The sequence below is a fragment of the Arvicola amphibius genome, chromosome 2, assembly GCF_903992535.2.
Source record: "Arvicola amphibius chromosome 2, mArvAmp1.2, whole genome shotgun sequence".
NCBI lineage: Eukaryota > Metazoa > Chordata > Mammalia > Rodentia > Cricetidae > Arvicola > Arvicola amphibius.
The window spans coordinates 129,731,251-129,749,612 of NC_052048.2; the positions used below are offsets into that span (position 1 = coordinate 129,731,251).

At 46.2% G+C, this 18,362-nt stretch overlaps 1 protein-coding gene across 1 annotated transcript in view; it reads left to right on the forward strand.

The window, feature by feature from the left end:
- Alk (ALK receptor tyrosine kinase) overlaps positions 1 to 18,362 on the forward strand; it is a 733,404-nt gene that overhangs the window by 701,650 nt on the left and 13,392 nt on the right. The window contains exons 23-26 of the mRNA XM_038319976.1: positions 747 to 876; positions 3,464 to 3,561; positions 8,883 to 8,975; positions 12,087 to 12,188. Coding sequence (XP_038175904.1) covers positions 747 to 876; positions 3,464 to 3,561; positions 8,883 to 8,975; positions 12,087 to 12,188 — 423 coding nt within the window. The remainder of the gene's footprint in view (positions 1 to 746; positions 877 to 3,463; positions 3,562 to 8,882; positions 8,976 to 12,086; positions 12,189 to 18,362) is intronic.

Genomic DNA, 18,362 nt, shown 5'->3' on the forward strand with positions numbered 1-18,362 from the left:
ACATAGTGAGAGTATTCAATGAAACCTAAAAAGTGTAAAATTACATAAGAGAGCTTAATTATGTAACATTCCTACTAGGTAATAATAAATAATAATTATATTTCTGCATATAATCACTAGTCTCTCAGCTCACTGTGTGTGTGTGTGTGTGTGCGTGTGTGTGTGTGTTCATGTGGGGTTTCCCAGTCCCACCGGTCTACATATCCTAAAATGACAAGGTAGCCCAAATCTCGGAACCTCGTGTTCCAATCAGTCCCTACCTATGTGGAATCCACAGGTGACTGCAGAGACCAGTGGGGCCATCTTCCTGTCTCTTTCAAAGACTGTCTGCCCTGCTGCAAGTCACAAGCTCTCCCTGTCAGAAACCAGTCCTTCAAATTCTACCTGAGACTTTCCTTAGAAAACTCAAGTATATATTCATGCAGCAATACCCACACACACACATGCGTGCGCGCGCGCGCACACACACACACACACACCACGTACATATACTTTGTCACTTTAAGGTCCTCCTCACTCCAGTGGAATTCACCACCCACCAGGCCTGCCCCATCTGCCCAGCTCCCCAGGGAGGTTCCCATCAGGCTCAGCCAGGGACCCCACAGCCCATACATGTATGTAGAATGAAGCTTTACAACGTGGTTGCTGAAACTGTGACTCTTAATGTATCACATTAATGTGTCCAGCTTCTCTTAATGGTCCCAGACCCAGCTTGGTTAAATTTGGTTGTACCCTCTGCTCTGCAGCAAATTCAACCACCAGAACATTGTTCGCTGCATCGGGGTGAGTCTGCAAGCCCTACCCCGCTTCATCCTGCTGGAGCTCATGGCTGGTGGGGACCTCAAGTCCTTCCTCAGGGAGACGCGCCCTCGCCCAGTGAGTGAGACCCGGTCTTCCCTTCGGTGTTCATGTCAGTAAAAGAGCAAGGGGTGGGGGAGTGGGTTGCCGAGGAAGTTGCAGGGTAGATGGGATCCTGGAAGTCATCAGAGGGTCTTGTGTGCCAGCCATGTCAAAAACTCGCTTCCCATCCACTGATTCGGAACCCACTGACCTCTTCTCCAAAAAAATATAATGCACAGCATCCTAACTTTGTAGTTTTCTGTAAAATAATGATGATAGTAATAATAATAACAACATGCTGGAATATGTATAAGGGTAGCGTATGTGTCTGTGGCGTCATGGATGAGGAACAAACTCTAAGGTGGGCCCATGAAGCCCAGCCCCCAGCCCCTGCACTGCTGTCAGGCACCATATACTCAGGGCAAACCCACCTTCATTTACCTTAACATTTGTGCAGGTGGAGCCTGAGGGTTGGAGTCAAGTATCCTGGGAATGACTTGGATGACAAAGCACTGCATCTCCAGCCACCAAGAGTTTAGTAAATCCTTTCCCTGAGGGGCTTCAGGAGGCCCCAGTCACTAGGAACTGGAGCAGAGCAGGCCAGGGTCAGGACCTTGACTTCCTCTAGGAATTGCCACAAAGAAGACTAGGTCAAGAAGAGCAGTGGCCGCCAGCCCTGCCAGAGAAAAGCAAAGTGAGCCTGACACCCTAGTGACGGAAGGTCGAGAGCTGACCACACTGTTCACAGGGACTAGAAGAAGAGGCAGGGACTGTAGTGCTGAGCTGCGGGCCAGCTTCCCACTGCTAGGCTTCCAGCTACCGGCTAGCTTATACCCCGAAATAATTACACGGAAACTGTATTCTTTTAAAATACTGCCTGGCCCATTATTTTCAGCCTCTTGCTCACATCTTGACTAACCCATATCTAATAATCTATGTAACACCATTAGTGGTGTCTTACCGGGGAAGATTCAGCATGTCTGACCTGGTGGCTGTCCCCATTGCATCTGGCTTTCTGAGGAGAGGCACAGAGGTCTGCTTAGGTTAGGAGAGGCGTGGCATCTGACTGAGCCATCTACCTCACTTCCTTCTTCCTGTTCTGTCTACTCCACCCACCTAAGGGCTGGCCAAGGCAGTTTCTTTATTAAAACAGAAGGCCCTCCCACATCAAGGGACCCTGGGATATCTGCTCTAATCTCCATCTCCAATCAGGCTGCTTAAAACACCCCCTCAGGACGTAGCTCAGCTGTCTAAGATCTTGCCTCACATCCACAATGCTTGCGTGAATCAGGGCTCGTGGGAACATAGCTGAGAAACGGATGAAGGAGAATCACGAGATCATGGCCACCCTCAGCTGCATAGTGAGTTTGGAGCTAGCCTGGGATAACTGAGCCCCTATTTCAAAAGGAAATAAGTAAATAAAAGCAAAATAATCCCATTTTAGGATCCTCCACAGTGTTTCCATGAACAGCTGGATAACACATCTGGACACCTAAAATGTCCCATCTCACCCCCTTGAAAAAGAATGGCAGGATGCTGGGAGACAGGAGGGAAAGACTAACCCCACTGGTAAACTATTCTCATCAACATCATTGTCCTCTGCGCGTCCACACGTAACACTGCCCTGTGAAGCAAACAGTGCAGAGCTCATGCCATTTTACAGATGTGAAAACTGTGACCCTTAAAGGTTATTGGCATGCCAGGGCCACAGGAAATAGAAAACCAGGACTAAAACCCAGATCTCCTGGTTGAATGTGGGTGCCGAGAATTGAACCCAGGTCCTCTAGAAGAGGAGCCAGTGCTCTAATCACTGAACCATCTCTCCAGCCCCATGATTAAAAACATTTTAAGCGCTAGAGAGATGGTTCAGTAGTGAAGACACTTGTGGTTAAAGTGTTTGCCCTACAAGGACTGGAGCTTGCATCCCCACATCATCTCATGGAAATGTCTTGTGGGCATGGTAACCTGCCTGCAGTCCAGTCCCAGAAGGTTGAGACAGGGCATCTCTAGAGCAAGTGGCTAACAGGACCAGCCATGTTGCCGTGTCAAGGCACTCTGGGTGCGACTGAGAAGCCCTGCCTTAATGACTAAGATGAAAGTGAGTGATTCCTGACATCAGCCTGGCACCTGTAAACATGCATGACCACCTACACACACACACACACACACACACACACGCACACACACACACACACGGAAAAGTACAATAAAGAACACAGACCATTTAAAGACATTGCAATAGAAGATTTCAAAAACATTATTCTCCATTGGCTTTCTCCCAGGCTTGTTTATCAGGTTGTAGCATGCCCAGGAAGTCTGGAGTAGAATTGTAGAATACATAAGAGCAAGAATGTCTGTCCTCTTGTATTCCTGTGGCCTAGGCAACCCTAGCCCTCGCTGTACATTAGACTCACCTGGGGTGCTTTTAAATATACAAAGCCATGCCTATCCAAAAAGACGGATTTCTTGACATCGTTGGGGTAAAGCAACTGGTTTGTAAAGGGGTGAGAGCCCTGGGAGAGCAGCGTGAATGGGCTCAGCTTCCTCACAGAGAGAAGCCCATATCCCAGCTTTCTCTCTTCCACAAAAGCCTCATTAGCACACTCCTCTTCTCTGCCCACAGAACCAGCCCTCCTCCCTGGCCATGCTGGATCTACTGCATGTGGCTCGGGACATTGCCTGTGGCTGTCAGTACCTGGAGGAAAACCACTTCATCCACCGGTGAGCCAATGACTTTCATATCCTCGTAACCCAAATGAGTCCCCGTTGGTCCCAAGAGCACCTCTTGGTTGTCTAGGCTCTCTGGGACTGTGAATTGTAGGCTGATTTTTCTTTGCTTTATGTCTAAAAGCCACTTATGAGCACATATTATATTTGTCTTTCTGTATTTTTGGTTACCTCACTCAATATGATGTTTTCCAGATCCATCCATTTGCCTGCAAATTTCAAGATGTCATTATTTTTTTCTGCTGTGTAGTACTCCATTGTGTAAAAGTACCACATTTTCCTTATCCATTCTTCAGTCTAGGGGCATCTAGGTTGTTTCCATGAACCTTGTGTTTAAACACTATGTGGACTGCGGTATCCTCACGCTCAGTGCTCATGAGCATCATAGATTGCCTGTTCCCTCCCTCATGGAAGTTGATGAGAGCTGGATCTGAGATCTGAAAAGTCATATATATTACTCTTCTTAATGATTTGCTTCCATCTCGGTAAATGGTAGTCACAATGATTTATTAGCCCATGCCTTCAAACCATTTAAGTGGTGCTCCTCACCGTTAGCACACATAGCCACAGAGCTGAAAACAAGAGTCCTGTGTGTATTTAGAAGAGAAGTGTGGAGGTGTATACTAGCCAGGCTTTCTCCTGCTAGAGTGAGGAAGCTGGAAGTCAGGAAGTGGACTTCACCCAGGTTCTCGAAGTCTTAACCACTTCCTCCCTTCCCTGCCCATTCATTGCTTTGGTCCTCGGTCTTGCCCCTTGTTTTTAACCTTTTCCCACTTGCAGATCTTTCTGATTGATAGAAATAACAGGAGCAAGAGGGCAGCTGAGACCACTCCTCTGTGTCTCCATCCAAAGCCACATGGTCTGCTGCCCTTTTTATTGTGCCCCAAACTTTCCGTAAACCCCCAACTCCAGGCTCTTCTGTTTCTCAGTTGAGGCAAGTTTGTGCTCCTTTGGGAATGAGCCTCCATTAAAGTCACTTCTCCATCTTTTGCCCATAATCTTTAAGACTGGACTCATCTGCCAGCATCTGTGTATCGCTTGGCTGACTTCGGGGTCTGCCTTTGATTCCTATGGAGATGGCTTCAGTTCTGGCTTTCCACACACGTTGAGCACCATAGCGACAGAGTATCTGACTGAGGGAATCGTTTCCTTTACTGACAGGCTGAAATCACTTCCTTATGATGCTCTCCCACGTTCTATAAGAGATACCAGGATCACATTCTTCCAAGACTCTTACCACCTCTAGGTCTAGAAATGATTCGTGAAGATCGGAATTAGGTCTCTGAGTAATCATTTGCTACTCTTTTGATCTCTCTCTCTCTCTCTCTCTCTCTCTCTCTCTCTCTCTCTCTCCCTCTCTCTTTCTCTCTCTCTCTTTATGTGTGTGTGCATATGTGTGTGCATATGTGTGTGGCGGAGCACATATGTGTGTGTGGATGTGTGCACATATGACTGCAGGTCCAAGTGTGTACACATGCATGTGGAAGCCAGAGCTTGGTACCAAGTGTCTTCCTCAGTCAACCTCCATTTTATAGCTAAGACAGAGTCCTTCTCTTCACCTGGAGCTCATCACCTCAGCTAGGCTGGTCAGTCAAGGAACTTCAGGGATCTATCTGCCCGTGTCTGCCTCCCCTGTGCTAGGTTACAAACACATGCCACCACCCCTGGCTGCTTATGTGAATGGTGGGAGATCCAAACTCGGTTTCTCATGCCTCCATGGCAAGCTCTTTCCCAACTGGGTCATCTCCCCAGCTTCTCATTTTGTCTTCTTCAAGAAATTGAATTGTCAAAGGTCAAGCGAAGATTGTATTGGATGACCTGTTGGAAGCAAAAGGGACCATCTGGAAATTGCTCACCTCCATCAGAGCCTTTCTCCTGGGCTCCTGTGGTGGTCTGTATCAGGGAAGGGTCTTTTGCAGCTCCCCACTGGCTGAGAAGCGCGTGGGATGCTCCACACCGTTGGCTCTCCCTCCCACCGTTCAGAGTCCCCGGCTGCCACTCAGCAGACTCGTTCAACTGGAGCATATGCCCCCACCTTCTCTCTTCACCAAAATTTGTTGCTTTTGGACGTGGTTTGCTGAGATTTCAAGATATATGTGCCGTTCTACCAACTCCTTGTGTGCTTGATGCTGTTATTTTATATCCTCATCATCATATCCAAAGTCGCTTTTTAAGCAGTGGTCTCATATGCTGCAGTGTAAAGACCTATTGGGAGAAATAAGCATTTTTCCCAATCGACTTAATATTTCTCTTTAGAATTAATGGCTGTTTCCCTTTGTCTTGATGCCGTACATCTTAGTTCTCTTTGGACATTTTGTGGAGCAATGCTCCTCAAAAATTGAACTTCAACCTTATGAACTGGGTTTGTGGCATTCATAAGCATCTACTTCTCATTCCAGACCATTTTTCTGAATCTTAAGTCTTGATCCCCAGGTTAAAATTTTAAAAATATTTAAATTTAACCTTTCATTTTCTTAGGTTTTTTGTAAGTACTAGTGTTTTGCCTGCATGTATGTATTGCACAATGTATGTCTGATATCTGTGGGAGTCAGAAGAGGGAGTTAGATCCACTGGAACTGGAGTTACAAATGGCTGTGAGTCACCACATGGGTGCTGGGAACTGAACCAGGTTCTCTGCAAGAGCACCAAGTGTTCTTAACTGCTGATCCAACTCTCCAGCCCCCTCTTATCTTACTTTTTAAGATAGGGTTTCACTAGGGAGCCCAGGCTAGCCTAGAACTTGCTAGATACCCCAGAATAACCTGAAATTCAAGTCCTCCGATCTCAGCCTTCCAAATGCTAAGAATGGAGACATAGACTACCTTCCCAAGCTTTCTACTTTTTCAGTGTGTGTGTGTGTGTGTGTGTGTGTGTGTGTGTGTGTGTGTGTGTCTGTGTGTGTGTGTGTGTGTGTGAGAGAGAGAGAGAGAGAGAGAGAGAGAGAGAGAGAGATGTTGGTGTATATATGTGCATGTTTTCCATAAACAAGGGCACATTTGTGTAACTGCATGTGCACCACATGTGTGCTCATACATGTGGAGGCCCAAAGAGTGATGTCAGGAATTCTTATCTTTCACTTTTCCACCTTATTCGCTGAGGCAGGGTCTCTCAGTGAAACCCAGAGCACATCAATACAGTTAGTCTTGCTAGCCAGCCTGCCCTGCAGATCTCCTGTATCCACCTTCCAAAGCTAAAGCTGCAGGCAGGTCACCAACCATCCCTGGCATTTATATGGGTTCCAGAGATCTAAACCCAGTCCTCCTGTCACAGAACAGCACAACAGGTTCCATAACCACTGAGAAATCTACCCCCACCACCCATTCTCATTTTTAAAAGGCATCTTAGCCAGTTGCTTATCCTCCAACTCCTCCCTCAGCCAAGGATAAGAACCTCCACGAAGCCTTTTAAAAGTATAAAACACCATCTGTGGCCGTAAGGTGCTTGTTTTTGTTTGTTGCGTTTGGTTTTAATTTTTCTGCTTAGGGCTTTAACAGGATTAGCACTGTTTTCCAGACTTCTGGCTGGGGTCTGGTTCCCACATGGATGTCAAGGCAGAAAGCAGTCTGGGGTCAAGGGGGACAAGTCTGGGAAGTTCCGCAGTGGGGCCTCAGAGGCGTACTGCAGGAAAGTGAGCCACCTGGAGCCCGGGAACAGAGTGCCAGCTTCTCCACTCAGAAGTGTCTCTTCAGCTGCCTAGCTGCATAGCTTAGCAAAGGCAGTAGATACAGTCACCGGCATAGCTTAGCAAAGGCAGTAGATACAGTCACCGGCATAGCTTAGCAAAGGCAGTAGATACAGTCACCGGCATAGCTTAGCAAAGGCAGTAGATACAGTCACCGGTGGAGGAATCACATCCGTTGTTACAAAACAAAACAACAGCCTGGCAAGGGTGGTGACACACGCCTTTAATCCCAGCACTTGGGAGGCAGAGGCAACTGGATCTCTGTGAGTTTGAGGCCAGCCTGGTCTACAAAGTGAGTTCCAGGACAGCTAGGACTACACAGAGAAATCCTGTCTTGAAAAAACAGGAACAAAAACACAACACAACTAGAAATCCTTGGAAATATGGTAACCTATTTGAATTTGAAGTCCTACTGTTCTGGAACATTTCTTCAAACTACTGGCAAAACACTAACTTTATATATAACACTATACACTATACTCTATGTATAACAATATACCAAAGCCAGGCAGCATTTCTTATGCCCGTGTGTTGTCTGCCTTTAGCTTAGATTTTTCATAAAATGAGGATGATTATAATACACTGTGTACTGTAATGAGAATTAGCCTTTAACAATGTCTGGCACATAATAAAAGACCCACAAGTTCTACTTTACATTATAGTTGACTTCATGACTCATATCTCACTAAGCATTGTTATATGTGTAAGGGGCCTCAGAGTCAGCATAGAACACATCCAGACACCAAATTCTCGCCACAAAGAAGATTTATAAACTGCAGGGGCCAGTGAGGCAGGCGCCTCTGGATCTGCAGAGGCAGACAGTAGGTGTTTCTGCAGAAGTGGTTTTAAGGAGAAAGGGGGAAGCCTGTTAGGGTGAATTAGTAAGTCCTGGTTGGACAGGTTAGCAGTGTAGTCCAACAATGAATTTTAATTGCTGGACCATGGTGTTTTGATACTTGGACCTTGGAGTTCAGTCTCAGGCATGAGTCAGTAGTCAAATACGGGAATGGACCCTGGGAGCTAGCTTTAGGAATGTAACCTAATGGTTGAGCAAGGAAGGGGGAAGGGGCAAACCTGTTGGCACCATGAATGCCATGTTTGGGCCTGTTAGAGAGCCCTTCAATATTAGTTGTTTTTTTGTTGCTGAGATAAAACACCATGATCAAATGAGAGTTTATTTGGGCTCACGGTTCTAGAGGGAGAGTCCACAATGGTGAAAGAAACACAGTAAGCTAAGAGATCGCATCTTCACCCACAAACACAGAGAGTGAACTGGAAGTGGGGTGAGGCTGTAAGCACTTAAAGGTCACCCCTAGTGATGTACTTCCTCCAGCCTCCACCTCCCAACGATTCTACAACCTCCCCACAAAACACCACCAGCCAGATACCAGGAAGTGTTCAAATCCGTGAACCTAGGAGGGACATTTCTCATTAAAGCCATCACAGTTTGCAAGAGATCCCCTAATCTTGGCCTGGAATTGGCGTTGCTATTTCTTCCACTATGCAGTATAATACAACAGCATAAACACAGTGAGAAGAAAAGAGCACTTTGTACTTCATTAGAGGTGAAGGTGCTAGGATGTTTTATGAATAAAATTCGAAAACCTCTTTTCTCATCCAATCCTCTTGCCAGGGATATTGCTGCTAGAAACTGCCTTCTAACCTGTCCGGGAGCTGGAAGAGTAGCAAAGATTGGAGACTTTGGGATGGCCCGAGACATCTACAGGTGAGAGAATTGCCTCGGTCCACCACGGGCTGCCCCCGCCATCCAGTCTCCTCAAATAGATGCCTATGCCGGCCTGCACCTTACATCATCTGGTACCTTGTCAACTCCCCACGAGGACTCTCAGTGAGTGCCTTCCAAGATATAAGAACCTCTGATTAAGCCGGGCGGTGGTGACGCATGCCCTAATCCCAGCACTCGGGAGGCAGAGGCAAGCGGATCTCTGTGAGTTCGAGACCAGCCTGGTCTACAAGAGCTAGCTCCAGGACAGGCTCTAAAGCTGCAGAGAAACCCTGTCTCAAAAAACCAAAAAAAAAAAAAAGAACCTCTGATTAGTGCCCAGTCTAATTCTCGGCAGCTCTTAATAACGTGTTTCATTTGGCTTATCTCTCTTGCTCCAACCCTCTCATCCTGCCGTGTTCTAACAGAATAACATGGACACTTGATGTGTGACAAGCTTTGAAGTGGCCTTTACATCTTACTCAACCCCTGCCCTCAACACTCAAAAATTCTAAATAATTGCAGTGGTGTTCATCATCAGAGACACAAGCTCCCTGGGATGAACAGGGTCCTGGGCCTTGCCAAAACTCAGAGATATAGAAATAAAGTTGAAAAACGCAAAAGTCGCTCGTTCAACATCATTGGGTTTTTTTTCCCCTCTATTACATTCTCAAGACTACATAAAAATTACCAATGAAAGAACGATGATGTAGCATAGTGGTAGAGTACTTGTCATGAACACATGAGGGCTCATCTTGGTCCTCAACACTATAAATAATGATAATGATAGTATTAAAATAAAGGGTTTTTGTTATAGAATGTAGTGGTTTTGTTGCACTTTATTTCCCAACATGTAGTTTCTTATTTTTCTAATTATTTGCAACTCTGCCTTGCTAGACAAGATGAGCAAACTGTTGCTTTACATGGTCACTCATTGGTCCCTTCCCTAATGCTCAGAAGTGGGAACATGGTTCCATAGCGCTTTCGTTAGCTGAGGAATGAGGACAAACATCTGGAAGCTCCAGAGGACTTGGGTGAGAATCAATAGGCATCTCCAGGGGCCAGGAGCATCAGTTCTGTGCTGAGACCTTAAGGCCACAGAGTATGGAGGTCGGAATCAGTGAAGGGTCTTTGGAGTCATGTACTGCTGCCGTCTTCGCATGCTTTCCCATCTCAGCTATTTTCTCATCTCTGTGTCAAATACCCCGACAAAAGCAACTTAGGGATGAAAGGGTTTATTCAGTTCTCAGCTCAAGGGTACAGTCCATCATGGTGGGGAAATCAAGGCAGAAGGGGCTTGGAGCAGCTGGCCACACCACACCCAGAATCAGGAAGCAGAGAGAGATGAATGCATGCTCAACTTGCTTTCTCCTTTTTTTTTTTTCAATGCAGAGCCCAAGTCCAGGGAATGATGCCATCCTCCTCTAGGGATGGCCTTCCCACCTCACTTAACCTACTCAAGATGATCCCTCACAGGCTTACCCAGAGAGGCTCATCATCCGGGTGACTCTGGAGTCTAGGAAGCTGAGAATCAGCATTAATGATCACAGCCTCCCCCCACCCCCAAGTCTCTGCACACCTTCCTTTACTGTCTCAGAACATTGGGGACTGCTTCCAGTTTCAAATAGAGCAGTGCAGCATGTTGTCCAGCTTGTCATCCCTTATTGGGACCTCCTCTCTGACAGCTTCCTGTGACAAATGTGTGAGCTGAATGAACTTATAGGGATGAAAATAATGACTTTGGACCACAGTTACAATGACCTCAGTCCATGGCCGTATGTTTGACTCTGTTGCTTCTGGATTATGGTATTACGGTGTGTGGGGACAGGAACACATGACATCATGTTACCTCATGGTAGACAGAAAACAAAGATAGAAAAGGGGATGAGTGGACTGTAGTCCACACATCTTCAAGAGCCTGCTCCCAATGACCTCACTGCCTTCTGGTAAGCCCCACCTTTTTAAAAGTTCCACTGCATCCCGGAAGTGCACCAGGCTGGTGACCAAGGCTTTAGCATGTGGCTTCTAGGGACCCTTAAGATCCAAACCAAAGCAGTTCCTATCTCCAGACTTCAGTCATCCTTGCTGACCACGATGTTCTGAACCAGGAATGGTCTCTGGAGAGAACTCCTTGGCCAGCTCTCTGTAATGCCACCCCTGTATGTGCCCTTATTTTATATACAGAAAATTAATCTTTCTTCTGTATCACTGAACTCCATACCCGCACCATTATCATACGCGGTGTCAGTACCACGATTTCAGGGGCATGTGTGTGTATCTTCCACTGAACTGTATCCTTGGGAGGAAGAGAAATTATGATTTATTTATGTCCTCAGTACAAGGCAGAGCACTTGATACATCCTAATACTCAGAACATGTTTATTGAAGTCATTAATTAGTGTAGACAGCTGCTGGAAAGCCGCCTCCCAGAACACGCACAGGCACAGAACATCAGGCTAGGTGTGGAATTGGCTTAACGGAGAAATGAGTTAATTTATTAGTTCTTATTAGCTAGTTGCATCAATGGCATTACTGATGAAACTAATAAATTAATTCATCTATGTGTTAAGCCAACTCCATGCTCAGACAGCCCTGTGCCCTGTCTGGATGTGTTGTGGGAAGCGGCCTCTGACCAGCTGGCTGAATTATTTGTTGAGTGCCAACAGTGAATGAAGTGCCACTGTCTCAATGTCATGGAGGATCAGAAATGAATAGGGCACGAGCCCTGTTCTCAGCCCTCCCATTCTGGAAGTCAAATTACTGTAGGTCATCACAAACATGCTGTACTTATAAGGCTGGAGTAATGTTATTCATTGTGAGTTATACTAAAACCCAACAGGGAAATCTAAACAGCCACTAGCAGGGATCTTAGTCACTGCATAGATCTTTTCCTCTGTGCCTCCAGTGGGCCATTAAGTGACACCAAGATTCTTAACTAAATGATCTGTGCTCCCCTACTCTCCTCCCCAGACACCCAGGACCGGTCTTTAATTTCAGTGTTTTTTTTCCCCCAAAGACAGGCAGTGTTGCAATGTCTTTCTCAAGCTTCCAGGCAGAGCTTCTGTTCATTGACCCCTTCCAATCCAAGCTTGGTCTCCTCTTCTTCCCCTACAGGGCCAGCTACTATAGAAAGGGTGGGTGCGCCATGCTGCCAGTGAAGTGGATGCCCCCAGAGGCCTTCATGGAAGGAATATTTACTTCTAAAACAGATACGTGGTGAGTCTTCCCTCTGCCCTCCTCCAAGTATCACTGTGACTTAGTGAGGATCTTGGACCAACTGGACCATGCTCCTCTGAGAGCTCCTTTTGCCAGGGAGAAGCTGTAAGATACAGAACAGGAGAGAACTTGGTGGGTCCCATGGCAGGTGAGGAATGTGGGCATGAAACAGAATACACCATGCAAAGAGAGCTTGGGTATAGAGTTTATTTAGAGGGTATTGGGAGTAGAGGGGGGAGAGAAAGAAAGACAGACAGACAGACAGACAGACAGACAGACAGACAGACAGAAAAAAAGAGGAAAGAGGAGGGGAGGGGAGGGGAGGGGAGGGAAGAGGAGAGGAGAAGAATGGAGAGCAGAGGAGAGGAGAGGAGAGGAGAGGAGAGGAGAGGAGAGGAGAGGAGAGGAGAGGAGAGGAGAGGAGAGGAGAGGAGAGGAGAGGGGACTGAGATGAGCTTGCCTTGGTAGGAAGAGAGAGATGGGCAGAACTTGTCTCTTAAAGGGACAAGATACTGCCTGGGTTCACCCTTCCTGGTGACAGGCCAGGCCAGCAGAATCCTAACATTCCCATGTATCTTTCATTATAAAAATGTGGGGGAAATTAAAGAGGATAGCAAGTGGAACAGGCACGGGACACCGGGTTCTCAAGACTGCTTCCTGCTGATTTGTGGCCGTTGAATTCTTGGGGGATCTGAGAAAGCCGGGATGCTGGTCATGTCCTGGGGTATCTGGTTGTTTCACTGCTGTCTAGGCTCTGTGGAACTGTCCAGTGTCTCTTGGGCCTGGCAAGGTGCTGGCAGAACAGAGGTTAAATATAGGGAGAAAAAATGTTTCTTTTAGTCCTGGTGACTGAGGGGGAAGGTGTCAGGACCAGGGAAAGGTGGGAAGATTTGGGCTCTGAGGGCCTGGTAATTGAGGGAGGGGTGCATATGACCTGTTTAAGGTGAATCCTCCAAGTCGGCTAGCTCCTTGGAATTTACAAGAGTTCTTTGAGCTTGTGAAAACATAAGTTTTAGACACGTACATTGTATAAACGGCAGTATAGTTATGCCAGAAATAACTGTGACAGATGTTTTTGCACAATGAAAAGTATCTTTGAGGTTTAGAGCTAGAAAATGACCACTGAGAATTTAAAATCTTGATCTTGCAGAACAGTCGTGATGGTACTCTGCCAGAACAAGATTAATAACTTATCAGAATTGTATTGATTAATGTTAAGACTATGAAGGGCAGCGTAATGAGAGAGAAATCGGATTGCTTGCATCTGTACACCTTATAACACTTTTTAGACCCTAAAACTTTCTTTGACCCTCACATCTTAAGCTTTGCATCATAAAACACCTTTTATTGAAACATAGTAAGACGTTATGCCGAAATCTGTTTTGTGAGATTGTCCCTTTTAAACTGGTAAATCTTCCAGCTATCAAACAGCATCAGAGTTCTTGAGAAGGATAAAATCTTACCTGAGTTATTGATTTAAAAATGACCCAAAACTTACTTGATTGGCTACTTAGACAGCCACTCACCAGGGTTCTCCATGGTTATTGAGGGCAGGGGCATTAGGGCAGCATTTGCCTTCTGCTGTTAGCACAGGGCCTGCCAGACTTAGGCTAACTCCTGTGGTTTAGGAGTCTGTAGGAAAACCAGCCTACCTTGCCTTGGGCAGTTGATTCCAGTGTCCTGTTGTCCACTGTCTGGAAATTTTCAGCAGTTTAGATGAAAGACAGTTTTGCCCAGTGGCTAGCGCTTTCACTTGATGAAGTGGGTTGCAGATAGACGTTCCTCTGTGCCCATTTATCTTCTGTGGAGGAAATGGGGTGACTACCAGGAGTCAACCTGGCTTTCTGTTACAAAAAGCTTTTTAATAATTAAACATTTAAATGCTGTATTCTCCAGCTCTCTGAGCATTTGAGGGCTGTCTATTGGGTGTATATGAGTAGTTACTTGTCTTAAGCACACAGGTGGCTAGTTAAGGCTTTACCCCTCTGATTAATTGCATCAGTACCCAGCATGGCCATAGTTAAAAAGCTTAGTCATTTATAAGATGACTCTTGACTTGCATTCCTCAACAGTCTACAACAGTTGGCAGAGTCTGTAAGATTAGAACTTTATGTTACATTCCTGTCAGGTTTAGCCTTAAAAGCAATGATTTTGAATTGAAGCTCCTTTATTGTCAAAATAAAACCTTTTAATGAGCCCAGAAAAGAAGTCAAGATAGCCATTTTGTGGGTATCAAACACATGCTGTTACTTATTTAAATTCTCTAGAAGCTTGGTGTTGAACCCTTGGCAAAGATATAAGTACTTAGCTTTTGTTAATTTGAAATATATCTTTATAACCTTAAATTTTATCACCATGTAGAATATGTTTTAAAAACAGAGTTGAATCATATATATACTGTATGTTGTAATAGATCTAACCATATTTTGTCATCATTTAAGAAGTACATAACAATTTAAAATACTTGAGACTTATTGCTTTCTTAGTCTAGAAGGAGATGCAATGAACAGAGTTCATTAGGACTGCTTAAAACATTTTTTAACAGTAAGTACATGTACAAATATACATAGTTGAATTCAGATTGCATACACATATACACATACAGAGTTAAACCTAGCTTATATTTGCACATAAAGTTAAGAAAGGGAGAGAGAAAGGAAGTAGAGAATCAAAGTCGAAGATTCCTAGCTAACAGATCTGCCTCAGGTGGGTGGGGTCCCTGCCATCTAGGAGAGCTAACAGGCAGCAGGCAACGGTTACATGGTTGCCCATAGCAAAGATGGTGGTGAGGTGCCTCCTTGCCCTTAGACAAGATGGCAGTGGTCACATGGTCGCCCATAGCAAAGATGGCGATGAAGTCCTCTGACCTATCCTTCTTGCCCTTAGTCAAGATGGTGGCAATCAAAGGGCACAAGGCATGGAAAAAACACATGATTTTTAGAGCAACCACAGGAATTCCGTGTGAATTTTAAATGGCTCCAAATAACAAGAGATACATATGGGATGCGTAAAACATACATTTAAAACAGAATCACATCCATGTGGTCACACACCATTCACACATTATTTCATACATGAAGTAGATAGGAAACTTCCCCAGCATAAGTTGCCAGTCAAAAGGCGGGCAAGAAAGAGGAACCCGCAGCGGCAGTGGTGGCAGAGACAGGGCTCCATGAAGAGTGGACATAGAACATAGAAGAGAGACATTTTTAACAGGAGAACAAAATAGAATGTTCCCAGGTGGAGAGAGGATTGCACTAAGAAAGGGAGGTGGCAGGAATCTGTCTGGGGGACAGAGTTTAGCATGGCTGGGTTACACGCTGGGAAGGAAAGGCAGACAGACAAGCAGAGAGAAGGGACAAAGAGCAGAGACTGCATTTCTAGCTACCAATCACTGCAGAATGTTATAAGGGATGGGAGTGGCACTATTTCCATGAGTAAGATAGGAAAGAGAAAGTCCAAGAGACCGAACTCCAGCATCCCATTAATTCAACAAGAACCATGGCTCAAGCTGGCCTTGGGTAATCACCTACAGGGTCCAGGGGTCATGGGACTGGGTGGGCACAAGCCATACCTGTACATGGTCATGTGAGGTGGGGGCGGGGGGGGGGGGGTGGAAGGTCGCGTGATTGCCCAGTACTGGGGCTTTTCACGCTGGGAACCACAGCCAGGACAAATCCGCACTCCTGGAAGCATAGCCAGAGGTGGGGGAGGGACCTACTGTTAGTGCTGATGGTGTGTGAATCCAGCAGATGGACAGGGAATTGGAAAGTGAGCTGTCGGTCCACGTCCAGACCTCCACGCCTCGGCCGTCTGCCTGCAGGCGGAGAGAGCCTGGCCGAGTCACACATGAACCAACGTAAGATGATATGGCAAGGAAGAGACCTTGGTGGGCCCCATGGCGGGTGAGGAACGTGGGCGGGAAACAGAATAGACCATGCAGAGTGAGTTTGGGTATAGAGTTTATCTAAAGGGTATTGGGAGGGTAGGCAGAAAGTGAGAGAAAGACAAGCATAAAGACAGAGAGTCAACCAAAGTCTCTCTGATCTTGCTTGGCAGCAGCAGCGACATCAACAAGACTGAGCTACTCAGTCCTATCAAGGACAGCTTTCAAAGGCTACCTAGTCTAGGTGTGTCCTCCCTGCACCAAGAACACTGGCAGCCAGGCCAACAATGCAAGAACTCCTGGGCAAAGTGAGCACCGAGGCATAGGCTCCCAAGTGAGGTTGCCCATGAAGAGTTAGACTAAAAAAAGGTCTCCAGATCCCGAGGTTCTAATCCCAGAAGTCCACAATTGGTAGCTGATTCAATGATAATGTCTTAGATGACTGTCTTAGGGTTCCATTGCTGTGAAGAGACACCATGACCATGGCAACTCTCATAAAGGAAAGCGTTTAACTGGGGCTGCCTGATAGCTCAGAGGTTTAGTCCATTATCATCCTGGCGGAAGCGCAGCAGAATGCAGGGCAGACATGGTGCTGGAGAGGTGGCTAAGAGTCTTACATTTGGATCCACAGGTGTCAGGGAGTGAGCCACTAGACCTGGCTTGAGCTTCTGAGACCTCAAAGCCCACCCCTTAGTGATACAATTCCTCCCACCAAAGCAATCCTTACTCCAACAAGGCCATACCTCCTAATAGTGCCACTCCCTAGAAGCCTATGGAGGGAGATCCACTTCCATTCAAACCACCACAGCGGCAGAACCTCCTTCTGACCTAGGAGCAAGAGAGCCTTGCTGGTGACATTCGCCTGATCCTAATTCAGTGGTCAGCAAGAACAGATTCCCAGGCACTCAGGAGCAATGCAAATATGCAAATCTTCAGGCCCCACCTCAACTTTCCTGAAGAGGTATGCTTAAGCTGAAGGATCTTGAGGCAGAGTAGTTTTTTGGGTTTTTGATGTTTGCTTGTTTTTGTTTCTGTTTTGTTTTGTTTTGTGGATAATTTCCTGGGAGGAAGCAAATGGCATGCCCAGTGTTCCTATTAGAGTTGGGGAGTGGGGAAATTCTTTATATACAGAGGAATGAACAGTGTGACCCAGAGGAGAAGGCCTCCAGCTGCCATCAGGAGCTGAAAGAAGCAAGCAGAGAAACAGGCTTTGCCCTAGGGCAGTGACTCTCAAGTTTCCTAAGGCTGTGTGACCCTTTAATACAGTCCCTCATCTGTGTTGGACCCCCACAATTTACAAATTACTTCATAGCTGTAATTTTGCTACTGTTATGAATCATAATGTAAATAAATGATATGCAACCTCCAAAGAGGTCACAAGTTGAGAAAGAACCACTGCCCGAGAGCCTCAGAGGGAGCCACACCACACACACATTGTGACCTAAGCCCAGCTGCAGAAGCCACACCACACTCACATTGTGACCTAAGGCCACCTGCAGGAGCCACACCACACTCACAGTATGACATAAGCCCAGCTACAGCCAGTCTTTCTCTGTCCCACCAGCCAGCCCCCCAAATAACCACAGGAAGACTTCTTATTTATTAATATGAAAGCTTGGCCAATAGCTTAGATTTGTTTTTAGCTAGCTCTTATTTTACCCCATTGCTATTCATCTATGTGCTACCCCGAGGCTCATTTACCTCATCTATGGACTGTCCATCCTGCTTTCCTTCTTCCTCTCTTTCTGGCTTGTGACTCCACCCTTCTTCTTCCCAGCATCCTCTGTGCCTGGAAACCCCGCCTAGCTATTGGCCCTTCAGCTTTATATTAAAGCAATCAGAGTGACACAATTCACAGCGTACAAAAAGATTATTCCACAGCAACCAGCCATATTGGAGAGCACTGAGTCTTACTGAACACCGGAGAAGAGTGATGGAGGATGAGTCTCATCATTCACCTCAGACCTCCACAACACGGACCTGCACCCCCCCTGTATGCACACCATTGCGTGTCAACATGTGCACACCATTCAGACACATAAAAATGGAAAATAAAATGGTCCTTTGGAGGGGAATATTCTCAGGAATAAAAATGTGATCCACACCCTCAAGGAGGCCTCTGAAGACCACGCGGCCATATATAACAGCATCCTTCCAAGGACATGGGAGAGGTCGGAGAGAGACTCACAGTTGAGAAAGCATGACAAACACAGCTTCAGTCAGATGCTCAAGGCCAACTTCACCATCATGTCACCATGGTAACACATACTCCTAAGATGAAGGGGTGC